The sequence below is a fragment of the Cyprinodon tularosa genome, unplaced genomic scaffold (genome assembly GCF_016077235.1).
Source record: "Cyprinodon tularosa strain WSP-4 unplaced genomic scaffold, ASM1607723v1 ctg1027, whole genome shotgun sequence".
Lineage (NCBI taxonomy): Eukaryota > Metazoa > Chordata > Actinopteri > Cyprinodontiformes > Cyprinodontidae > Cyprinodon > Cyprinodon tularosa.
In genome coordinates, this window is record NW_024037813.1 from 1,330 (window position 1) to 27,671 (window position 26,342).

The 26,342-nt window shown below is 40.1% G+C and overlaps 1 protein-coding gene across 1 annotated transcript; it reads left to right on the forward strand.

Annotated features, from left to right (window-relative positions):
• The first annotated feature begins 13,399 nt into the window (after positions 1–13,399).
• Positions 13,400–25,568, forward strand: si:ch211-195b21.5 (zinc finger protein 318). Its single transcript, XM_038280424.1, has 7 exons — positions 13,400–13,975; positions 14,074–14,689; positions 16,381–16,957; positions 21,063–21,124; positions 21,226–21,313; positions 21,401–21,504; positions 24,598–25,568. Exons 1-7 carry the CDS (start codon positions 13,902–13,904, stop codon positions 25,045–25,047), a joined length of 1,971 nt encoding a protein of 656 aa, XP_038136352.1. The 5' UTR covers positions 13,400–13,901; the 3' UTR covers positions 25,048–25,568.
• The last annotated feature ends 774 nt before the right edge of the window (positions 25,569–26,342 follow it).

Here is a 26,342-nt window from a genome sequence, read left to right on the forward strand (position 1 = left end):
TTTTTATTATAGCTTATAGTTCTCCTCGCCACCAAAAACTTCGGCGCGTAACTAGTCCCGCACGGTTTGTCGGATCGGGCCCAAAGTTGGCACACGCGTCGGGACCAATGGTGCGATGCGTGCTTGTATAAAACTTTCTCATTAGTCCGAAGGTTCGCGAATTATTAGCGAAAACGTCGCAAAAAAAATCCCATAGGAAATGAATGGGGAGAGGAAAAAAAAGCATAAAAAACAGCACTTCACTGTGTCGGCATACATTCATGTAGAAAAACAGTTTAAAGCTCAGTTTGTAGATAAATCCTTCGTCTATTTAAAACTGAAGACGGCATGTTGATAACTGCTACGGTTTTTGTATAATCAGACCTCAAGCGCCACAAAGTTTTAGCAAAATCCACCCTTCTAGAGTGGAGAGACTGAAAAGCTAGAGTGTGAGGCAGCCGTTTTTTTAAGACCAAAAAACATTTTAAACTCGCCCTCACGGCCACATATTTATAGCTAGAGTCACCATTTTTGGTCAGTTTGTAGACTGAAATCTCTGGACCCACACAATGTCTTCGGAATTACGGTAGGATTAATACTTTTCCTTAAAAACCCTCCAGACCGACCTAAAGTCGATCAAAATCAGAGCCGTTTTTCATTGGTTTTGGAGCAGCAGTGGGGAGAAAAACGAATGACATTATGTGTTTTCAACTCGTCATAAATATTTTTCTGAAAGACACACATACACCAAAGTTGGCATAGTTGGAGTCGAAGGATGGCTGACGCTCACGGTGAAAGAATTTTTTGAATAACTCATACGGTTTTTGCTCAGCAGTCGTTTGTTCGGAGGACATTTTAAGCACCAGAAAGCTGGGTGACAGTGAGCTGCTGCAGCTAGCTCAGTTAGAAGCTAAGGACTGAGGACCCGTTTTTTCTTATTCTTTCTCTTCCCATTCAGGTTGTAGATGACCTACAGCCATGAAAGTTACTCCAATTGAAGACAAGATATAGCTGTCGCTTAGATAAAAAGAATTTTTCAGATACCTTTTACGGTTTTTACTCAGCAGTCGTTTGTTCGGAGGGGTGCTTTAGCAGCTTAAAGGTGACAGAGTGTGGTGCTGCAGTTAAAACAAAGGGAGGAGCAGGTGGGATCAGCCATTTTGTTTGTGCTTCGTTTTGGGTTGTGAAAGACCTACAGACATGAAGGTTACCCCAGTCTGAGACAAAGGATAGATGTTTCTTTCACTGAAAGAATTTTTCAAATACCTTTTACGGTTTTTGCTCAGCAGTCGTTTGTTTGGAGGGTAAGCACCTGGAAGCTAGCTGACAGTTAGCTTCTGCAGCAGCCTGCCTGAGTGCAGCTGCTGACATCTTAGTGTGAGGCGGCCGTTTTTTTAAGATAAAAGATTTTGTTCTTGCCTCACGGCCACATATTTGGAGCTACAGTCACCATTTTTGGTCAGTTTGTAGGCTGAAACCTCTGGACTCACACAATGTCTTCGGAATTACGGTAGGATTAATACTTTTCCTTAAAAACCCTCCAGACCGACCTAAAGTCGATGAAAATCAGAGCCGTTTTTCATTGGTTTTGGAGCAGCAGTGGGGAGAAAAACGAATGACATTATGTGTTTTCAACTCGTCATAAATATTTTTCTGAATGACACACATACACCAAAGTTGGCATAGTTGGAGTCGAAGGATTGCTGATGCTCACGGTGAAGAAATTTTTTGAATAACTCATACGGTTTTTGCTAAGCAGTCGTTTGTTCGGAGCTGTTCCTCCCATTCAAAAAAGCCTGAGAGCTAAGGAACGATAGTGCTGCGCTTTTCTCTCTGTCACTGACAGGCTCGTTAAGCGTTGTCAAGGTAACCGTGCTTCAAACAGATTTTACCTCTGCTGTTTTAAACAGCACATATTAATCTAATGGAGGGTGAAAGCACTGATTTAACATTGGGAAATGGATACTATATGACTGCTGTCCATGACACTTCCCTTGCCACTCAACACTGATAGACTTTCAAAATAAGACTCCAGGGACCCTACAAAATAAAAGCCTCTATATTTTTTACATATATTTATTGCCCTATATGGCTCAACATTATGACCCAAACTCAACCCCATTTTAGAGAATAGACTCTAGGAGACTGTTTAAAACACACCCTAAGGCAAATTTCAAAATAAAAGCCTCCCATTTCATCTTCATCTACTGCCCTAATAACATGGAAAAAAGAGTGATTTAACGATTGGAAAGTCATCAACTATCATTGCTGGGTCTGAACATTTTCTCTAAACACAACTCTGTTGGACTTTCAAAATAAGACTCCAGGGACCCTACAAAATAAAAGCCTCTAGATTATACTAATGCAATAATTGATGCAAATGGCTCAACATTATGACCCAAACTCTTCCAGGTTGTTTTTATTAGACTCTAGTGACCTTTTCAAAACACACCCCAGAGCAAATTTCACAATAAAAGTCTCCCATTTACTCTGTAATACAGCAGCTATTCACCTAATAACATGGAAAACCAGTGATTTAACATTTGGAAATGGATTCTATATCACTGCTGGGCATGACCCATCTTTTGATGCACATCCATGATAGACTTTCAAAATAACACTACAGGGACTCTACAGAATAAAAGCCTCTTCCTTATACACACTCATACATTCTGGCATATTGCTCATAGCCATTGGTGATTTCATCACTGCAATGGCTCTTAGAAGGCGGGCGAAGCCCGCCAATGGTGATTTCATCACTGCAATGGCTCTTAGCAGGCGGGCGGAGCCCGCCATTGGTGATTTTTTTCATCGCTGCAAGGGCTCCTAGCAGGCGGGCAGAGCCCGCCAACTGCGCTTTACCCACTGCGGTTCAATATGGACAACCCATATTACCCTTGTGCATCATATGCTGTGCACGTCTATTTCCCAGATTTCAGCACAAGTGGCACACAGCTCTCTTTGCCCATGACCTAGCCCTCTTTCCTTCCCTCAGCAGCCCTCAAAGGCGTAAGCAGTTGGTCTGGGGAGCCCCAATGTCACTTGCCAGGGCCGTATTGGCCCAGTTACCCAGACGGGCAGTAGGTGGCCCCCCTCAAAATTTCTTTAGAAATTTTCTAGTTATTTTTATAGCTTATAGTTCTCCTCGCCACCAAAACTTCGGCGCGTAACTAGTCACGCACCATTCATCGGATCGGGCCCAAAGTTGGCACACGCGTCGGGACCAATGGTGCGATGCGTGCTTGTATAAAACTTTCTCATTAGTCCGAAGGTTCGCGAATTATTAGCGAAAACGTCGCAAAAAAAATCCCATAGGAAATGAATGGGGAGAGGAAAAAAAAGCATAAAAAACAGCACTTCACTGTGTCGGCATACATTCATGTAGAAAAACAGTTTAAAGCTCAGTTTGTAGATAAATCCTTCGTCTATTTAAAACTGAAGACGGTATGTTGATAACTGCTACGGTTTTTGTATAATCAGACCTCAAGCGCCACAAAGTTTTAGCAAAATCCACCCTTCTAGAGTGGAGAGACTGAAAAGCTAGAGTGTGAGGCAGCCGTTTTTTTAAGACCAAAAAACATTTTAAACTCGCCCTCACGGCCACATATTTATAGCTAGAGTCACCATTTTTGGTCAGTTTGTAGACTGAAATCTCTGGACCCACACAATGTCTTCGGAATTACGGTAGGATTAATACTTTTCCTTAAAAACCCTCCAGACCGACCTAAAGTCGATCAAAATCAGAGCCGTTTTTCATTGGTTTTGGAGCAGCAGTGGGGAGAAAAACGAATGACATTATGTGTTTTCAACTCGTCATAAATATTTTTCTGAAAGACACACATACACCAAAGTTGGCATAGTTGGAGTCGAAGGATGGCTGACGCTCACGGTGAAAGAATTTTTTGAATAACTCATACGGTTTTTGCTCAGCAGTCGTTTGTTCGGAGGACATTTTAAGCACCAGAAAGCTGGGGGAGAGGGACCTGCTGCAGCTAGCCCAATTAAAAGATCAGGTGTGAGAAAACGTTTTTTCTTTTTCTTTCTCTTCCCATTCAGGTTGTAGATGACCTACAGCCATGAAAGTTACTCCAATTGAAGACAAGATATAGCTGTAGCTTAGATAAAAATAATTTTTCAGATATCATTTATGGTTTTTACTCAGCAGTCCTTTGTTCGGAGGGGGGCTTTAGCAGCTTAAAGGTGAGTGAGAGTGTGTTGCTGCAGCTAGCTCAGTTAGAAGCTAAGGACTGAGGACCCGTTTTTCTTATTCTTTCTCTTCCCATTCAGGTTGTAGATGACCTATAGCCATGAAAGTTACTCCAATTGAAGACAAGATATAGCTGTCGCTTAGATAAAAAGAATTTTTCAGATACCTTTTACGGTTTTTACTCAGCAGTCGTTTGTTTGGAGGGGTGCTATAGCAGCTTAAAGGTGACAGAGTGTGGTGCTGCAGTTTAAACAAAGGGAGGAGCAGGTGGGATCAGCCATTTTGTTTGTGCTTCGTTTTGGGTTGTGAAAGACCTACAGACATGAAGGTTACCCCAGTCTGAGACAAAGGATAGATGTTTCTTTCACTGAAAGAATTTTTCTAATACCTTTTACGGTTTTTGCTCAGCAGTCGTTTGTTTGGAGGGGGAGCACCTGGAAGCTAGCTAACAGTTAGCTTCTGCATCAGCCTGCCTGAGGGCAGCTGCTGACATCTTACTGTGAGGAGGCCGTTTTTTTAAGATAAAAGATTTTGTTCTTGCCTCACGGCCACATATTTGGAGCTACAGTCACCATTTTTGGTCAGTTTGTAGACTGAAATCTCTGGACTCACACAGTGTCTTCAGAATTACGGTAGGATTAATACTTTTCCTTAAAAACGCTCCAGACCGACCTAAAGTCGATGAAAATCAGAGCCGTTTTTCATTGGTTTTGGAGCAGAAGAGGGGAGAAAAACGAACACCACTATGTGTTTTCAACTCGTCATAAATATTTTTCTGAATGACACACATACACCAAAGTTGGCATAGTTGGAGTCGAAGGATTGCTGATGCTCACGGTGAAGAAATTCTTTGAATAACTCATACGGTTTTTGCTCAGCAGTCGTTTGTTCGGAGCTGTTCCTCCCATTCAAAAAAGCCTGAGAGCTAAGGAACGATAGTGCTGCGCTTTTCTCTCTGTCACTGACAGGCTCGTTAAGCGTTGTCAAGGTAACCGTGCTTCAAACAGATTTTACCTCTGCTGTTTTAAACAGCACATATTAATCTAATGGAGGGTGAAAGCACTGATTTAACATTGGGAAATGGATACTATATGACTGATGTCCATGACACTTCCCTTGCCACTCAACACTGATAGACTTTCAAAATAAGACTCCAGGGACCCTACAAAATAAAAGCCTCTATATTTTTTACATATATTTATTGCCCTATATGGCTCAACATTATGACCCAAACACAACCCCATTTTAGAGAATAGACTCTAGGAGACTGTTTAAAACACACCCTAAGGCAAATTTCAAAATAAAAGCCTCCCATTTCCGCTTCATCTACTGCCCTAATAACATGGAAAAAAGAGTGATTTAACGATTGGAAAGTCATCAACTATCATTGCTGGGTCTGAACATTTTCTCTAAACACAACTCTGTTGGACTTTCAAAATAAGACTCCAGGGACCCTACAAAATAAAAGCCTCTAGATTATACTAATGCAATAATTGATGCAAATGGCTCAACATTATGACCCAAACTCTTCCAGGTTGTTTTTATTAGACTCTAGTGACCTTTTCAAAACACACCCCAGAGCAAATTTCACAATAAAAGTCTCCCATTTACTCTGTAATACAGCAGCTATTCACCTAATAACATGGAAAACCAGTGATTTAACATTTGGAAATGGATTCTATATCACTGCTGGGCATGACCCATCTTTTGATGCACATCCATGATAGACTTTCAAAATAACACTACAGGGACTCTACAGAATAAAAGCCTCTTCCTTATACACACTCATACATTCTGGCATATTGCTCATAGCCATTTGTAATTTCATCACTGCAATGGCTCTGAGCATGCGGGCGGAGCCCGCCATTGGTGATTTCATCACTGCAATGGCTCTTAGAAGGCGGGCGAAGCCCGCCAATGGTGATTTCATCACTGCAATGGCTCTTAGCAGGCGGGCGGAGCCCGCCATTGGTGATTTTTTTCATCGCTGCAAGGGCTCCTAGCAGGCGGGCAGAGCCCGCCAACTGCGCTTTACCCACTGCGGTTCAATATGGACAAACCATATTACCCTTGTGCATCATACGCTGTGCACGTCTATTTCCCAGATTTCAGCACAAGTGGCACACAGCTCTCTTTGCCCATGACCTAGCCCTCTTTCCTTCCCTCAGCAGCCCTCAAAGGCGTAAGCAGTTGGTCTGGGGAGCCCCAATGTCACTTGCCAGGGCCGTATTGGCCCAGTTACCCAGACGGGCAGTAGGTGGCCCCCCTCAAAATTTCTTTAGAAATTTTCTAGTTAGTCCTAAAATTCAACGGGAGATTATTCAACTAGACTAAGCAATGGTTATTTAACTTGTGAGCAAACCAGGACTAAAACTGGGACTAAATGAGGAGGCTAAATTAAAGCTTAATTAAAAAAAAGCCGCTCTAGATGTAGAGAAAACAAACCATTGGATCTGATCCTACACTAAGTCTCCACATTGATTATTTAAGCCAGATGCTAGATAGTCTATTCATATTTATTCACGTACTTAGCTTCAAATCTTCATTAATTTACAATGATAATAATCCCAGGGCGAAATTACTTTTGTTACATGATACCATCTGTAATAGAGTGACAATGGGAATAGTTTGATAGAACACAATTTCATACAATATACAGTCATGGCCAAAAGTACCGTATTGAGAATGACACAAATATTATATTTTCACATGATCTGCTGCCCTCTGGTTTTCATGTGTGTACGTCAGATGTTGTCATCACATACAGAAATACTATTGCAATCATATTATGAGTAACAAAAGCTTTTAATGACAGTTAGAATTAGTTAATGTAGCAAGTCACTATTTGCAGTGTTGACCCCTCTTCTTCAGGACCTCTGCAATTCTCCCTGGCTGCTCTCAATCAGCTTCTGGACCAAATCCTGACTGATAGCAGTCCATTCTTGCACAATCAATGCTTGCATTTTGTCAGAATTCCTAGGTTTTCGTTTGTTCACCCGTCTCTTGATGATTGACCACAAGTTTTAAATGAGATTAAGATCAGGGGAGTTTCCAGGCCATGGACCCAAAATCTCTATGTTTTGTTCCCTGAGCCAGTTAGATATCACCTTTGCTTCATGGCAAGGTGCTCCATCATGCTGGAAAAGGCATTGTTCATCACCAAACTGCTCTTGGACGGTTGGGAGAAGTTGCTCTCTGAGGACATTCTGCTACCATTCTTTATTCATGGCCGTGTTTTTAGGTCAGACTGTGAGAGAGCCGACTCCCTTGGCTGAGAAGCAACCCCACAGATGAATGGTTTCAGGATGCTTTACAGTTGTTATGAGACAAGACTGATGGTAGCGCTCACCTCGTCTTCTCTGAATAAGCTGTTTTCCAGATGTCCCAAACAATCCGAAAGGGGATTGATCAGAGAAAATAACATTACCCCAGTCCTCAGCAGTCCCCTCCCTCTACCTTTTGCAGAATATCAGTCTGTCCCTGATGTTTTTCCTGGAGAGAAGTGGCTTCTTTGCTGCCCTCCTTGAGACCAGGCCTTGCTCCAAGAGTCTCTGCCTCACAGTGCGTGCAGATGCACTCACGCCTGCTACCATTCCTGAGCAAGCTCTGCACTGCTGGTAGCCCCATCCCGCAGCTGAAACACTTTAAAGAGACGGTCCTGGTGCTTACTGGTCTTTCTTGGGCGCCTCGGAGCCTTTTTGGCAACAATGGAACCTCTCTCTTTGAAGTTCTTGATGATGCGATAGATTGTTGACTGAGGTGCAATCTTTCTAGCTACGATGATGACTGCACGTGTTTCTTTAGAGATATCCATGGTTCACAGAAGAGAAACAATGATGTCAAGCACCAGCCTCTTTTTAAAGTGTCCAGTGGTGTCATTCTTACTTAATCATGACAGATTGATCTCCAGCCATGTCCTCATCACCACCTACACCTGTGTTAATGGAGCAATCACTGAAACAATGTTAGCTGGTCCTTTTAAGGCAGGGCTGCAATGATGTTAAAATGTGTTTTGGGGGATAAAGTTCATTTTCTAGGCAAATATTGACTTTGCAACTAATTGCTGTTACGCTGATCACTTTTTATAACATTCTGGAGTATATGCAAATTGCTGTTGTAAAAACTGAAGCTGTAGACTTTGTAAATATTAACATTTGAATCATTCTCAAAACTTTTGGCCATGACTGTACACTGCACAAAAAATAAAAGGAACACTTTGAAAACACATCAGATCTCAATGGGGGAAAAAATCATGCAGTTTATTTCTACTGATATGGACTGGGTGATGTGTTAGGAACAACAGGATGCCACATCGTTTGATGGAAATGAGAATTATCAACCTACAGAGGGCTGAATTCAAAGACACCCCCAAAATTACACCGCTCTGTGCACACGGGAGGAAAACTGCAGTATGATGCTCCTGGTGCTGTTAGGGTTCTTTATTCTGACACGATGCACGGTATCAATAACATCTGGAAGTTTCTTGGCACTCTCAGGAAGCAGCTCTTGGCAGATTCGAATCACCTCTCTCCGTAAATCCTTATCTTCCCCACGCTCTGACGCTCTGTGTAACTTTAGGTTCCACTGCCACTGAGAGTATCTTTCCATTTCTGTGATGCGTGACTCCAACACATTAACGTGTTTCTTTTTATTCGTCCAGAGCTTGTTCAAGTCCGATGAGAACATTAGAATCTTTGCGCCTTCGGTGTCTTCCGTCCCGCAGGCTTCCCCGAGCCTTTTCTCTTTCCACTTGAAATTGACATTTTACACAGAAGCAGTTTCTGGGGTTTTACGTGGACAAGTAAAAGTTCATATAGTTTAGAAGACAGTAAAGTTATGTCGTTTAAAGCAGGCATCCCCAAGGGCGGTCCTCGAGGGCCGCTGTCCTGCAGGTTTTAGAGGTTTCCTTGCTCCAGCACAGCTGATTTTAATTGAAAGCTGATTAACAGGCTTTTGCTCTACTGCTATCATAATCAGCTGTGCTAAAGCAGGGACACCTCTAAAACCATCTTGGACCCTCCCAAATATAGTAACCCCTCCCTCCTGCCATCTTCCAGCAGTGACGTCACGGTGCGGTAAGCCTAGCGCCATTCTTCCCTCTTTACAAGCAAAATCAATGGGAACTACTAGACACATCTGCAATCAACAATTATTGAAGATTTCCAGAGGACTTCACCATTGAAATTCACCAGAGCTAGAGTGAAACTGACAATGCCCACGTGCATGGCAGCTGGATGTTGGAATATATGGGGTAAAAGGGGAAAAAAAGTTATTTGACCTTACCAACTTGAAGAGGGAGGATTTGCCATCGAACTTCTGGCCAGAGAAAAAACACGTAATATGTAGCCAACATTTGGAAGAAGAATGTTTTCAAGATGACTTGGATAATAGCGCGTTGTGACAAACACCAGATACAGCACTGGGACTTCATCAACAGCCGATACCGCACCGTGACGTCACAAACCAGTAGGTGGCAGTAGTGTTCTTTGACAAACATGGAGGCCTCCAGTAAAGCACGTTCACATGAACATTACTCTGAATTAAAAACAGTTATCATTTATTGAACAGTGTGTAATAATACATTTCATATTTAACATACTTTCAGAAGTTGTAATTCTGAATATGACCGGAGTTTTCCTTTAAGCTGCACGGTAAAGAGGGGAAAAAAAACTTCTAAAGAAATTATTGCAAACTCCCCTGAAATGAGACTTCTTCAGGTTATAACAACCCAGCCTGGTTACAGATAGATGTAAATATTGTTTTGATACCCAGTGCAATAAAGCTATTGCACTGGGTATAAAATAAAAAAATAAATGAAAAAAACAGTTTTTTGTGCAGGGTATTAAATACTAATTGCACATTAGATATTGCAGAAGTAATTGCAGTTATAGTGTTGCATTGTAGAGTCTGGTTGCAGCAGGGACGAATGACCTGCTGTAGGTTATAAAAGTGTTTCACTAAAGGAGCTATTCAGCTTCTCTACAGTCTGGTGAAAAGGCTGGAAGGTGTCGTCCATGATGGTAGGGGACATTGCAAGATATGCCAAGGATCATGATAGTGTGTCAAATTCTTTGGTTTATTAAAAAAAACTGTTAAAAATTTTAATTTGTAAAAAAATGTTTTCCTTTCATGTTAAAATGATGGTATATAGTGCGTGATATAAAGAAACAAACAACTAAAATGCAGATAAACATGGTTTCATCATGTCCCATGATGACGTCAGCTCCCGTCTGAGCTCCAGAACGTCGTCTCTATTTCCCGATGTCAGTAAATTATCAGCTAGCCTTTCAGCATTTTTAAACATATAAATCAGTTGCATGAAATGCAGTGCTTTCTGGTCAGTTTGGGTGGAAATATTTCAGGGTTCAATTTTATGCATTTCTTTTTTCTTCGATTACGACAGACTGGCATTTTTTTCCTCTAAGGATTGAACTCTTGGGCGGCCTACGTACCAGAAGGGGTAAGTTGACGCTATTTTCGACATCAAATTTAAAACCGATACTTGGATCAGGTCTATAATTGGCCACAAACTTTGTATTACTTTAATATGTATATTTCATTGAAAATTTGAATGCTGCCATTTTCTATTCTTATATTCTTAGTATACCTGCTTCAAGTGTTAATGGGATCGAATTAATTCTTTTTTTTTTCTTACTTTGCAGGGTAAAACCAAATATTTGGACTCATCAGCCACTGAAAAATGAATTTGGTGAAGACCAACTGAGATGTGCCAATATCCCAGTGGTCTGTACTGTGGGTCATTTAGCACCGAGCTAAGGCCGGGGCAGACCAATATATGAGCTTTGAGGCATCTAAATATGTTTCTAGCATTTTATAAATCTAATGCAAAACCTTATCTTGTCCTATTTGATCATTATTTTGTTTTAATTATTTGTTCCTGGATGTTTTTTGTTGTTTAAAGTGTCCTATGCAGCCTTCCTGCACTAAGAAGAAGTTATGCTCCTTTCAACCTTTTTGTTATTTTTTCTTTTTCTTACATGAGGATAAACAGAACTGGATAGATAAAAGAAAAATAGATGATCTATTGTAAATGTATTTATTTTTGTGAAATAAAATCTGAAAAGTATGGTGTTCATGTGTATTTACAGGCCATTTCTGTTTGGTCATAGCTCTATCGTCTATTACCAGGCTTTTAGCTAGCAAAGCGTACGGCATACATTGTACGCACTAAACTAAAAATGTTAGGAATTACCCCCTCCCCCCCTTCTAGATTACAGGACCCAAGAAAAAAAAAAAGCCCAATTTACTGCAGCAGATTCCCTCACCATCTGTCAACCACATGTCTACCCCAAGACCGTAACTCCTGGACTGTTTAAATTATCCTAAATGTACCAGAAAGCAGAGAAAAAGACTTGCAACCCTACAGTCCTAATTATGGTACCTGTAGGTCTTCAGCCGCGATGTGACTATCCAATCACAGACCTGATTCGGTGGTGCATCAGATATTGGTAAAGTGAGATTCTCAGGAGTGACAGCGGTGACGGACACATGAAAAGATGGAGGGCCAATCAGGAGCTTGTGGGTGGTCTAAACCGCTTGGTCTTAGTGCTCGAGTGTCTGTGTAATGTAGCGTAACAAGTTAGCCCTTTAAGCTAACTAGCGTTTTTGATCACTTGCATACCCCTTACAAAGATACCCTTACATTTGACCAATTAGATGAGCCCTTGAATGAGATATTGCCTTCTGTGAATTAAGTTTAAAAAAGGTAAAACCTAATTGAAAAGTTAAAAAGTTAATAAGCTTAGGTAACAATTATATTTAGGTTTATAAGTGCCAGTATCAGCAGTTAGCGTTTCCTGTTATTACATTGACAATAATTTTTGCCATCAAAATATTCCTGGATTTTTAATCCTCTATTGAGAAGATTCTTCTCGAAATTTAGGAAATAATCTGCCGATGCAGTGACAATTGCAATTCTATGAAAAAAAAAAAATGTGTGTATATATACGTATATATATATATATATATATATATATATATATATATATATATATATATATATATATATATATATATATATATATATATATATATATATATATATATATATATATATATATATATTGTGAGACTTGGTTACATGGACATTTTTTGCAGTCCCTTATGCATATCATAATACAAAATTTTTCACAAGAAATATTAAAAAATAAATATCCAAACAAGGTCTAAAATATGCATATTTGCCCTTAAACTGAGCAGGTTAATAAGATAATCTGCTAAAACAATGAATATTTAGGCTCCGAAACTTAGATTATTACATATTATCCACTTGAAATAAAATAGGTAGGGATTTTTTTTTTTTTTTTTTTTTTTTATGTAAATAATCTTATTCCTTTAATAGATTGCCCCACAATCCTGGTTGAATCAAGGGAAAATACTTTTCAGTTTTAGAAATGTATTTTCAAAACTGAAAAATATATTTAAAAAACGAGTGTATGAGTGTATGCGTTCAGTACAATTCAATTTAGTTTATTTCTATAGCGCCAGTTGACAATGTGTTATCTCAAGGCACTTTACAGTTCACCAGATCATCAAGTCAGACTGATTCAAAGTTTCCTATCTAAGGCAGGGGTGTCAAACTGGTTCCAGAAAGGACCGTGTGGCTGCCAAGCAATAGCTCACCAGACTCCAGTCATCTCATCAAGGGAATCCAGTCTGAACATGATGACTTGATGAGATGACAGGAGTCTGGTGTGCTATTGTTTGGTTAGAAAGAAAACCTGCAGCCACACGGCCCTTTCTGGAACCAGTATGACACCCCTGGTCTAGAGGAAAACCAGTTGATTGCATCGACTCATTGACTCAAAGGCAATCCCTCACACTAAGCATGCTTGTAGTGATGACTACAGTATAAGCATGCTTGGTGTAAGGGAAAAGCTGTAGACAGTGGAGTCACATTATTAGAACTCAAAATCAGATTTTCAGAAACTGGCAGACTTAAAAAAACTAAACAAAAATATAAAGAGTCACACTTCACTAAAGTAGGTTTACATGGAAAGCCCGTCTAAAGAGAATATACGTTTCTTGTTTCTAAAATAATCATATACTCTGTGCCAAAACTGCTCAGCATGTCGGCACTTCATTAACTGAGGTATTCAATACCAACATTAACCTGAAATGTCCTAATATTTCAGGTGTAAAACACTATATTTTGTGTTCTGGCTTTGGCATTTCTTACCACATGACTGCTTTATATTCCATTTAAATGTTTTATATTCACTTTTGTTGCTCATTTAGCAAAGAGCTCAGGACAGAACAGGTCTGTTAACATGCACAGAATAGCTTCAATTAGACCATGCCAAGCTGAATTATCAATATTTTTAGTCTCCAGTGAAGTTCAAAATTATGAATCTGTATTACAATATGTGTTTTACTAATTTATTTCATAACTTATTTACGTTCTGCAGCGTTCTTATTTACATGAAAGTCTCCTCTACGTGAAGTAAATCCAGAATAATTTTCATGCATTATTAATATGACCATTTCTAAGCGTTTACCTGTTTAAGAAATGGACCAACCAGGAAAACACAATTAGACCTCTTTATACCTCCCATATCAGCTTCACTCATAATAATGGTTGTACAAGTTTTAACTTGCTTAGCGCTATAACATTAATTCCGAATACTTTCAGCCCCACTGTAGCAACTTCTCTGTAGACCTTTGTACAGTGGGAGGCAACCAGCAGATTGTCCCTATGGCAGAACGGCAATACAGTCAAGCCCAACAGTGGAATCCGTCAGCTGTGGAACGTCATCCTCAAGGAAACAGGTCTGTGTGTGGATTATTATTTTCTTATCTAGAGCCGTAAGACTGATGTACTTTTATTTCATTTCTTGTGTTAAAAATGTTAAATTATTCATTTGTAGTGACTTGGCTGGAGAGGAATTCCTAAGATGCCTTGCGGCTAACAAACCTCTACCGCACTATCTTAAAGGAAATAGGACATACGATCTTCTTGACGCGTTAAAGCCTGGTAAAGACCTGAGTGACGGAGCAAAAGTAGATCAACAGTTTCAGAAGCATTTTGCTAGGAATAGGAGCCGCAGCCGAAGTAGTGACAGGAGTCGAGGCAGGTCTCGAGGCAGGTCTCGAGCCAAAAGCCGAGGAAGGAGCAAAAGCAGAGGAAGGAGCAAAAGTCGTGTCCGTGGGAAGAGTCAAGCTAGAAGCAGAAACCAGGCTTGCAGTCGAAGCAGAAGTCGAAGCAGAAGTCGAAGCAGAAGTCGGAGCAGGAGTAAGAAGGCCAGCAAACGAAGTAAGAGCAAAGTCAGAAAGTCAAGGTCTCTTAGTGCTAGTAGCGAAAAGAGCCATGGAGTTGAAAAGAAGAGAAAGAACGGCCCTGTCCAAAGTAGCGGCAGCAACATTGGCGGCAGCCGCAACAATCTGACCGGGAACAGTTTGTTGGAAGGACTGAAGATGGTTATAAAAAGCAAAGATTTGGAAGAACGGTTACCAGCGCTAAAAGATGCCCTCCTTGGTATCAAGGTAAGAGTCTTTTACGACTTTACAATTTCCCCATATGTCATTACGCTGATTTAAATTGGTTTTCTTAAACCTTTAAGGGTATGTTCCCACTGCAACCTGAAGTTACCCAATCCTGACTTTTTTTGCCCATATGCGACCTGGATCAGATCAGTCTGAACAACACAGATCCGATGTGTTCCAATGCGATCCCAGGCCAATTGGCTCTATGGTTCTGAGTCCGATACAAATCGGTCTTTTCAAATGCGATACGAGTGCAGCCCGTATTACTCTCAGAATATACCATATCTGGTTTTGCGTTAGATCTGACAGAAAATTGTGTCGGACGAGGTCGTTGCGTTTAGCGCTTATTGGAAGTCAATGCGGATGATTTCCTGCAGGGGGCTACGTGGCTCCAATTAAGATAGAGACCAGGTCTATTTTAGTCAGACTATGCAGCAATTCAGCAGCAATTTTATGGGTCTGACAGGAAGAGAGACGCAGTTACAAAGTAAAACACCTCCGCTTTGGGGGAAAATACAAAATATTTCTGTTAATCTCATGGAGTAGGAGTCAGTTTTGAGTCACACATTGAGTATATAGTAAGCAGGACAGACTGGTGCAAAAACGATGAACAAAACATTAAAATAGAAAACTTTCCCCATGATATGAGTTCAGGAGGATAGAAAACGGATAAAGTAGTGATCCTCTTTGAGCCTCACAGAAACCATAATAACGAGGATCAGACAGAGCAGGTAAATGCAGCGTATCTCTCTCACCTCTTTATGAAAAAAAGAAAGAAAAACTTGGATAAACTTTCCATATCTCCAAGAATCTCCTCTACCTCAGTCAGCATAGAAATAATCCCATGGCGTTTATTGCTGTGTTTTTCTTTTCTAAACTCTCCTCCTCTTGCATGTTTCCTCTGTCCATAGCGTTCCTTGACAGCGTCGTTTCTAAGTCACCAATTTAGTGCTACTTGGTCCCAATGGAATTTCCCATTGGGAACCTACTAGCATTAAGTTGCTAACTGGTTAACAAGATGCTTCAGAGAAACCGGCCACAACTAAACTTGCTTGCAAACCTTCCGCCACAACAATCCCGCCCCCTTGATAAACGACCAATCACAATCACTCTATTCACTCGTGTAAAGTCGTGCACCACTCGGGAGAATTCGGAAATGAAACATTTGGAACAGCAGTTTCCCTGCGACTTTATTGCCTCTTTAACATAAATCCGCCAGACCTAAAAATGATTTTAAGCGTGACTTAAGTTATTGTTTTAGTTTAAGATCTATAAAGCCTTAAAGATAGACCTTTAAGGAATTAAGTCTCATTGAGACTATTTTTGTCCAGACAGAGTTCTTAAGAATCGATAGGAGCCGGAATTGAAAAGAGGATTCGGAATCTGAACCCAAATTTTTCAAATTCAAACATTGCTGAGCCCTAATCCAGTGGTTCCCAAACTTTTGTCAGATTTTAAAACAAGGTGTTTGCCTCCCTTTCCACCAAGCTTTGACTGTTCAACAAATAATAGTCAACTGTAGCAAACCATAATGCAATAAAATGATTTTTGATTCCCACTTACTGGAAATCACTGAAATAAACAGGGATTTTATTCATTCTTCATAACCCAGATCTTTCCATTTAGTCATTGTAGGTAAATATTTTTATTTATGCGTTTTTATCTTTTTTTGTTTTGTTTTTTCTGCACAGGCATCTGATGAAACCAAAAAGGTTGGGAATATCACTGCTGAGTTCAAGGTTCAAGAGCAGAAAAGTCAGGAAGTTTTGCCATTGTTGGAAAGCGACAGCATGTTGCTTCCTCATGAGAGAGTTGGAAGCGACTTTTCTTGGCTCAACGACAAAAGTGAGGAGGACCTCTCTGCTCTGAAAGCCAATGAGTTGGAGGATGAAGAATCGTTCCTGTATGGGACTGAAGCCTCTTCTCAGAACACTGGCCATGACACGGGGGAAAAGATCAGTAGTTCTAGTATGGGCGCTCACCAGAGCAAGTCTCTGTTCAGTAACCTGGTCGATCCTAAAACCCCCCAACAGATGGCGCTGTCTGCCATCTCCTCTGTCAGTCTGAACAGCACTGAATGTGAGAAAATCAAGAGTATCTTAAACAACATGGGTGGAACTTCAGATACCGGCAGGCTGTTGAAGACTCCAGGCCAGAAGGAGGAAAATTATGCAACAGCCGAACTCTTCAATTCAGACGCCGCCGCGGCAACACTGAGTGACCCAAGTGTACGGAAAGCTCTGGAGTCTCTGCAGACTTTGATTAAAGGTCAGCGTCTTCTATTCAACCCATCCTCTTTTCAAGCTCTTATTTTTTTTTCTGAATTTTGTCTGGCTGTTGGCTGTTCTCCACGCAACCAGCATCCTCAGCATTACTCTTTACCAGAACTTTTCTATAGTGGCAGCCAGGCAGGGTTAGATGAGCACCGAGGGGCAGCCAAATTGGGACAGGCTCCAGACCCTCAGGGTCGATCTGCACGGTTCCAGCAGATAAATAAACCAGCACTACATCCGTATTTAAGATGACCTAGATTATCCTAAAAATATTCTTTCTTTGCTAATAAGGAAACACATATATTTACACATCCATGCCATCTAGATTAAAGGTATAGCGAAAGATATTTCAGCTTTAAATTCTCGGGGTAACATTTATTTATTGTCATTTGTCAGTAAATATCCTCTATGGTCTTATCAATAATTATTCTGTCTGTTTAATATTTATATAAACATACCTACATTAAATAAATGTAGTTCTTTGTTCCCTTAACTAGAAACATTGACTATCTATGTTTTACTGATGTATTTTTTAATTTTTTTATTTTTTACTCCTTACATTTTAAAAATAGACTTGTTAGGTTTGTTTTATTTCAGCTCATTTTCATTATGGCCTGTTGGTATTTAAAAAGAAAATAAAAACCCATAAAAATAATTAGTTTTATCCAGGCAATTTCTTTGTGGTTGGACTGGGTGCTGCCCCAACTTGTTGTTCACCACATGCCAAAATAAATAGTTTTTCCAGATGATGCAATGTGACACTGTTACCATTAGTTATAAAACTAAGAAAATTAAGTTTAAGGAAGTTATCATCCAGAATTGTAAAAAGTTGTTCCTTAAATAGGGTAGAGCAGTAAAGCTTCTGTCCTTAAAGTCGTAAGGAAATCATATTTAAAAGTCAAATAATTCTGGCTTAAACATGTATATAAATGTACTCTTAATCAGACGATGTCTTAAAATTTAGAAAATTTCTATTATAAAAAAAAATTCTTAAAATCTATGTTTCTTTTTCCGTTTCTTTTTAGCCTGAACGTCTAAATTCGGCGAATCATATATCAACGGTCCTCTGTCAATCAAATTTTTTCGGTCATAGCATCTTGATTCATATGTTGCAGCTAATATACGCAATGGTTGAAATCAGAATCCTTTCCTTTCCCATTGAGTTCCGTCCCAGTGTTCACAGGGATGGACGTCTGTGTCTTCAGCAGGCGTAGAGCTAACAGAACTGGCAGCGTCGCGAGGCAAGGGCTCAAACATGTACGGCTGTAAGCCTTCTACACCAAACCAAGCTTCTGCCGCCCTGGCGTCCTCTTCCACAACATCTTAGTCCCCGCTTTCCTGACGTATGACGGAGGAGACTCATCCACGACCTCCGACACTAAACTCTCCTCCTCTTTCATGTTTCCTCTGTCCATAGCGTTCCTTGACAGTGTCGTTTCTAAGTCACCAAATACTTCGTTACAGTACTTAAGTACACTTTTAGGTATCTATACCTTTCTCCAGGGGTCTTCAACGTTTTCCAGGCCAAGGACCCCCAAACTGATGAAAAGATGGAGCGGGGACCCCTAATTACAGGTGCTGGTCATAAAATTAGAATATCATGAAAAAGTAGATTGATTTCAGTAATTCCATTTAAAAAGTGAAACTTGTATATTATATTCATACATTACATACAAACTCATATATTTCAGATGTTTATTTTGTTTAATTTTGATGATTACAAATGACAACAAATGAAAATCTCAAATTCATCATATCAGAAAATTAGAATATTACTGAAGACCAATAAAAACAAAGGATTTATAGAAATGTTGGCCAACTGAAAAGTATGAACATGAAAAGTATGAGCATGTACAGCACTCAGTATTTAGTTGGGCCTCCTTTGGCCTGTATTACTGCAGCAATGCGGCGTGGCATGGAGTCGATCAGTCTGTGGCACTGCTCAGGTGTTATGATAGCCCAGGTTGCTCTAATAGTGGCTTTTAGCTCTTCTGAATTGTTGGGTCTGGTGTATTGCATCTTCTTCTTCGCAATACCCCATAGATTTTCTATGGGGTTAAGGTCAGGAGAGTTTGCTGGCCAATTAAGAACAGGGATACCATGGTCCTTCAACCAGGTACTGGTAGCTTTGGCACTGTGTGCAGGTGCCAAGTCCTGTTGGAAAATGAAATCTGCATCTCCAAAAAGTTGGTCAGCTGCAGGAAGCATGAAGTGCTCTAAAACTTCCTGGTATGTGGCTGCGTTGACCCTGGACCTCAGAAAACACAATGGACCAACACCAGCAGATGACATGGCACCCCAAACCATCACTGACTGTGGAAACTTTACACTGGACTTCAAGCAACGTGGATGAAGTGCCTCTTTTCTTTTCCTCCAGACTCTGGGACCTTGATTTCCAAAGGAAATGCAAAATTTACTTTCATCAGAGAACATGACTTTGGACCACTCACCAGCAGTCCAGTCCTGTTTCTCTTTAGCCCAGGCAAGACGCTTCTGACGCTGTCTGTGGTTCAAGAGTGGCTTGACACAAGGAATGCGACAGCAGAAACCCATGTCTTTCATACGTCTGTGTGTGGTGGTTCTTGAAGCACTCACTCCAGCTGCAGTCCACTCTTTGTGAATCTCCCCCACATTTTTGAATGGGTTTTGTTTCACAATCCTCTCCAGGGTGCGGTTATCTCTCTTGCTTGTACACTTTTTTCGACCACATCTTTTCCTTCCCTTCGCCTCTCTATTAATGTGCTTGGACACTGAGCTCTGTGAACAGCCAGCCTCTTTAGCGATGACCTTTTGTGTCTTGCCCTTCTTGTGCAAGGTGTCGATGGTCGTCTTTTGGACAACTGTCAAGTCAGCAGTCTTCCCCATGATTGTGTAGCCTATAGAACTAGACTGAAAGACAATTTAAAGGCTTTTGCAGGTGGTTTGAGTTAATTAGCTGATTAGAGTGTGGCACCAGGGGCCATCAATTTTGAACCTTTTCACAATATTCTAATTTTCTGATATGATGAATTTGAGATTTTCATTTGTTGTCATTTGTAATCATCAAAATTAAACAAAATAAACATCTGAAATATATGAGTTTGTATGTAATGTATGAATATAATATACAAGTTTCACTTTTTAAATGGAATTACTGAAATCAATCTACTTTTTCATGATATTCTAATTTTATGACCAGCACCTGTATATATATTGTATGAAATTGTGTTCTATCAAACTGCTCTTATAGTCCCTCTATTATAGATGGAGTAATGTAACTAAAGTAATCCCTCCCTGGGATTATTAAAGTATTTCTGATTCTGATTCATGGTTGATGGGACAGGTGTTGTGAATGAAACGGTGCCCAGCTTGAAAGAGCTCCTGTGTGTCGCTGAAAGTGAGCATTGATGACTGAAAGACATCTTCTGCCTCCATTTATCTGTTTACTACAGTGTGTTGAATTCATGTTAATGTGGATCTAAAAACATTTCAATTCAGGAGGGAATATTAAAAAAAAAAATGAATCAACCAAAAGTTTCGCGACCCCCATGCAGTACCTCCGCGGACCCCCTAGGGGTCACAGACCCCCTGTTGAAGACCTCTGCCTATTACTTATTTTTCTTCCTACTTCTGACTTCTACTCGTTACATTTTCACACAAGTATCTGTACTTTCTATTCCTTACATTTTTAAAACAAACGTTACTCGATACTCTTGGCTTTGGTTTAATGCAGAGGTCACGGATTAGAGGACCGCGCAGATTCTCCTGTTACTCCGAAATCCCACATCCTCCATCTCGGCCTACAACCTCCGCTGTTCTTCCTGTATTGCTGTGCTCCAACATATCCTCTGAGCTTCAGGAGAGCATGCTCGATATTATCATTAAATTCTTAGGAGCATAACATGCAGCAGATGTGCGGTTTCTGATGGAGATGAGAAATCTGCTTCCTCGTTGGTGAATAACCAATAGTTTGCATCCAATCATTTGAATAAATGGTGTTAGTTTTTTCAAATATATAAGAATAATGCTCTTATTTGTAGTTAGATCATTAGATGCTTTTAGCTTTGTTTTTTTTTTCTTATTAATATTAAAATGTTTGTATTATTATTTTTTTTTTCAAGCCAAAAAGGACAAACGGACCAGAAGTACCGATCAGCCACAGACGACATCTGCTAAACAGAAGGTAATGGACTGATGAGTAGCAGTGGCCATTGGATAATGCATCCAACCATAAAAAGACTCAATGATCTTCCATTTTATAAATGTATACCGTTTGTTTTACAGGCAGGTGACCATAAAGAGGAGAAAAAGGCCAAAATGAGACAAATAGAATCGTTAGTGAAAGAACTGGAGGAACTGCTTCTGCAGGAAGGTAATACCATTTTTTATTTCTGCAGGTTTTCCTCTTTTCGGACATGTTTTTCCGCCATACGTTACAGTGTTCCTTCTCTGTTCTCAGGACTGAGTTTTATTTCTCCAGTTGTTGGGTTTTACTGCCAGAAATGTGAGGAGTTTATTGGTGATTTGAGTTCTGCTGAGAGCCACACCACCATCCATCTAAGTGTGAGTATCTGTGTTCTTCTTCTGCGTGTTCTGTTTGTCAGGTAGAAAAGCATTTCTGATGCTTGTCCTGCTGAGTAAAAATACTTGATGCATTCATTTGGTGTGTTGTGCAATTATATATTTATTACCCACCCCAGTGTAGGGGTGGTAAATATGTTATTTGATCCGATGATATTCAGACTCCCATATTGTTTCTTGAAGCACACTGGAAAAACCATTTAGAAATGGTTAAAGATTTCTTAAATTAAGTGTATTTACCTTAATTTGAGCAGGTAAAGAAGATGGTTTGCCAATGGTATGAGTATTTTTACTCTTAAAATAAGATGATTAGATAATATGCACTTGAAATAAGACAATGCAATTGTGTTTTCTTATTTTAAGTGTAAATAGTCTTGTTCCATTGGCGAAATGTCTCTTTTACCTCCAAGATCAAATTATTAATATGATTTCGATTTTTTTTTCAGTGCAGACCTACTGGCTGCATTGTTAGAACAACAAATTTAAAGGTTAATCGAGATCAAATCGGGGACAAATGGATAAATCTGCACATTTATGGAATAAATTCTCCACAACTTCCATTAAAAATATTAGTTTATAAACAGAAATCATCCAGCTCCAAGTCAAACATATTTCAGTTAAAAACTTGGCTAAAAACCAGTGAAATTAAACTACTATGTAGAAAGAAGAAGGAAGTACATGGCTGAAAACTATTATAAATAACATAAAGCAATGGTTTCAGAGTTCAGAATGGATTTAATTTTTGAGATCCAAAGAATTTAAAATGAGGTTAAATTAGCTTTGAACTAAATTATTTTCTTAATCAGAAACACAGGACCTTTAGTTAATTGATTCTTAACCTTCTGTGATTGAGCTAGTATCCAGCAAACTGGAGGACATTCATCTTAAATTAGTCTTTTATTATAATTTAGTAATAAAATGTGATGAGGAAACACACAGTTTAACATTATATTAGTGTTTAAACCCTTAGAGAAATAAATCTTGTTTTAGCTTTATAAACAACAGCTCAAACATGTGGGCATGGCATACCATGTGGCTAAATCTCTTAGCTTGCCTTTAGCCAACGGCGAACAAAGAACGTTAGATTCTGATAAACTAGAGTAAATGTAAGATTAAATGTGTAATTTAGTCTGGCCCCGATGAATGAGACATCATAAGATTGTTGATGAGAACAACCCGTTATTTTTCAAACCATCTCTGTGCCTATTGGCCAACGCTCTGACCAATGCGCGCAACTGACTGTGACGTAGTAATCGCGACAGGAGGCTGGTGGGGGAGTGTAAACAAACAGCCTGTCGGTAAAACGGCGAATATGTCCTTCTTAAAAATGAATGAGCGTAGAGCCTCTTCCTGCTCACGTTTCAACGAAAACCCCAAGTCTAATCCTTCCAAAGCTGATTCCAAAGCTGAGTCAAACGAGAACTGTTCAATAGATGTTGCCATCTTCCTTGTTGGGCTTTCTTCCACGTCGCACAGCTTTATCGTCATGCCCTAAAAACCCCGCGCACGCTCTGCATCCAGAAATTCAAAACACATCTCTGCGTTGTGATTAGCCCGCCAGGCAAAAATGATTTTGGCCGCTGGCAGGTGGGGCTAGTTTACTAGGCCAAACAAATTCTTCAGACTGGGAGAATAGAGATATGATGAAAAACGGGTCCCTATGTCCTCCAGCAGTCTAAGCCTATAGCAGCATAACTATAGAGATAGCTCAGGATAACCTGAGCCACTCTAACTATAAGCTTTATCAAAAAGGAAAGTTTTAAGCCTACCTTTAAAAGTAGACAGGGTGTCTGCCTCAAAGACTAAAACTGGTAGTTGGTTCCACAGGAGAGGAGCCTGATAACTAAAAGATCTGCCTCCCATTCTACTTTTAGAAATTCTAGGAACCTCTAGTAAACCTGCAGATTGAGAGCGAAGTGCTCTGTTAGGAACATAAGGAACAATCAGATCTCTGATATCAGATGGAGCTTGGCCATTTAAGGCTTTATATGTGAGAAGGAGGATTTTAAATTCTATTCTGGATTTAACAGGAAGCCAATGAAGAGAAGCCAGGATAGGAGAGATATGATCTCTGTTTTTAATTTTCATCAGAACTCTGGCTGCAGCATTTTGGATCAGCTGAATACTTTTAACTACAGTTTGTGGACTTCCTGATAGTAAAGAATTACAATAGTCCAGCCTTGAAGTAACAAATGCATGGACTAGTTTCTCAGCATCACCCCTGGACAGGATATTTCAATTTTTTTGCAATATTCCGCAGATGAAAGAAGGAAATTCTAGAAGTCTCTTTGATCGTGGATTTAAATGACGGGTCCTGATCAAAAATGACACCAAGATTTTTTTTTTTTAATTCTTCAGCCTCTTTCCCACTGAAAATAGCGGGTTAATGTTCAACCCGCTAACAATCAGCATTTGGCTCCCTTCCCAATGGTTAAAAAAGCTGTTATGACCTCTCGCTGGCAGCTGCGTGGTCTCTGTCCCCCCGCTGCTAGGTGTCTGGTGACATCATCACGCTGGTTTAACGTTGATGATGTTACAAGTGAGATGGAAATCAGGAAAGTAAACAATGGAGAGCAGCATGGAAGGAAGCCAGGACGTAGTCAGTGTGCTTTATTGTTTCTCTCCATTATCTGTCTACATCCCTCTCACCAGAGCTGCTCCACATTTATTGAATGTAAACAGAGTTGTTTCTGTTTGTTAGATCAGAAGAGACTGGCACAAGGTGTTGATGTCCATATGTTGCGTTCAATGGTATCACGTAATCTAGCAGGTCGACCCGGCTCTGGTGTTCCCATAGCATACCTATCAGAGCAGAGGCGATTTTAACGTGGGTCGCTTCCCAAGCTGTCTGACCTGGATGACCTAGGATGTTGTTTCTTGGGGTGGGTATTGGCAGGAAGACATACACAGGCTTCCATGATGTTACGTTGACATGCAGCAAGTGTGTGTGTGCTGAAGATGGTTGACGTGGAAACCCGTGTTTATGCGGGTCTTGTCGTTCTGTCTGACCGGTTAACTTGGCTCCATCTAAAATATTTCACTGCTTTATTTGTTTTTTTCTATTTGTTTTATTAGAAGATGGACAAGCACGGTAAAGACAGCAAAGACTACTCTCAGGGCCACAGCAGCAGCAGCAGCCAGCGCTCCTGTTCAGCTCCCGGTAGTGAGAGAAAGCTGCCATGGAGCTGGAGGAAAGAGAAGGATCACAGGAGCTCGCACCATGGCGGCCTCTCTGAGCAGGGAGGGATCTGCTTAAAAGAAGAGATGAAGAAGGAGAGGATGCTCATAACGGTCAGCCAAGGACAAACTCCTCCAAGCCTCAAAGTGAAACAGGAGAGCAAGGAGCAGGGGAGAGGCAAAGACAAAACGGACAGTGGTGACAAGGCACCCAGAAACAGCAGAGAGAAATGCGAGAAGGAAAAGGCTGAGAGCAGCGACAACAGCGAGGACGACAAATCGCCCAAAGCAAAAACTTTGAAAAAGAAGAAGAAGAAGAAGGATAAAAAGAAGAAGAAGAAGGATTAAGGTTTGTAGATTAGATGACGTATTTAGGTGTTAGATCTGATCCAAAAAAAAAAAAAAAAGTTTTGGTATTTAGGTTTTTGTTACTTTGACCCAAAGAGCAGATTCACCTTCAAACGGTCTTTAACGACTCCGTCTGATGTGTTCCATATCTCTACGAAACGACCAAGATGGATGGGATGTTGATCAGAGTCCAAGCCTCGGCTGTATGGTTTCCTCCTTCAGTCTTTTTATCTTTATCTCTCAGACTGTAGTTTTATCCTGAAACTTAGTAACGCGTGACTGTAAATAGGACTCCCAACATGTCCTTACTTTCTGGTTCCCTCCTTTAAACAAGTTCCACCCCCACTTTTTCTGTTTTTGCATCAGAACTAGGAAACTGTCCTCAGAGTTCAGTATTTTCTAAATAATCTTAATGCTCCTTTTTTCCATTAAATTTTAATGGGATTCATGTTGTCATGCGTTTTATTTTAATTAAAGTAAACAGAAATGTTCAGATTTGAATAAAAATTTGTGAAAAAGCTGCAAAGACTGACGGGCATTAATTTTCTACCATTAGATGTCACATTTCTCTCCTGTATTAACCCTTAAAGTCGTAGGGAAACGGCTGTTCCAACCGTTGCATTTCTGGATTCTCCCAATTGTTGCACGACTTTACACAAGTGAATAAGGTGAATGTGATTGGTTGTTTATCAAGTGGGCGGGGTTGTTGTAGCGGAAGATTCGCAAGCAAGTTTGACTGTGACTGGTTTCTCGATGCATCGTTGCTAACCAGTTAGCAACTTAGTGCTAGTAGGTTCCCAATGGGAAATTCCATTGGGACCAAGTAGCAGTAAATTGGTGACTTAGAAACGACACTGTCAAGGAACGCTATGGACAGAGGAAACATGCAAGAGGAGGAGAGTTTACAGGTGCTGGTCATAAAATTAGAATATCATGAAAAAGTAGATTGATTTCAGTAATTCCATTTAAAAAGTGAAACTTGTATATTATATTCATACATTACATACAAACTCATATATTTCAGATGTTTATTTTGTTTAATTTTGATGATTACAAATGACAACAAATGAAAATCTCAAATTCATCATATCAGAAAATTAGAATATTACTGAAGACCAATAAAAACAAAGGATTTATAGAAATGTTGGCCAACTGAAAAGTATGAACATGAAAAGTATGAGCATGTACAGCACTCAGTATTTAGTTGGGCCTCCTTTGGCCTGTATTACTGCAGCAATGCGGCGTGGCATGGAGTCGATCAGTCTGTGGCACTGCTCAGGTGTTATGATAGCCCA

Coding starts and splice junctions, on each gene's coding strand:
- si:ch211-195b21.5 (XM_038280424.1), top strand. CDS start 13,902: ATGGCAGAACGGCAATACAGTCAAGCCCAACAGTGGAATCCGTCAGCT. Junction 13,976..14,073: donor CGTCATCCTCAAGGAAACAG/GTCTGTGTGTGG, acceptor ATTCATTTGTAG/TGACTTGGCTGGAGAGGAAT. Junction 21,314..21,400: donor GGAACTGCTTCTGCAGGAAG/GTAATACCATTT, acceptor CTCTGTTCTCAG/GACTGAGTTTTATTTCTCCA.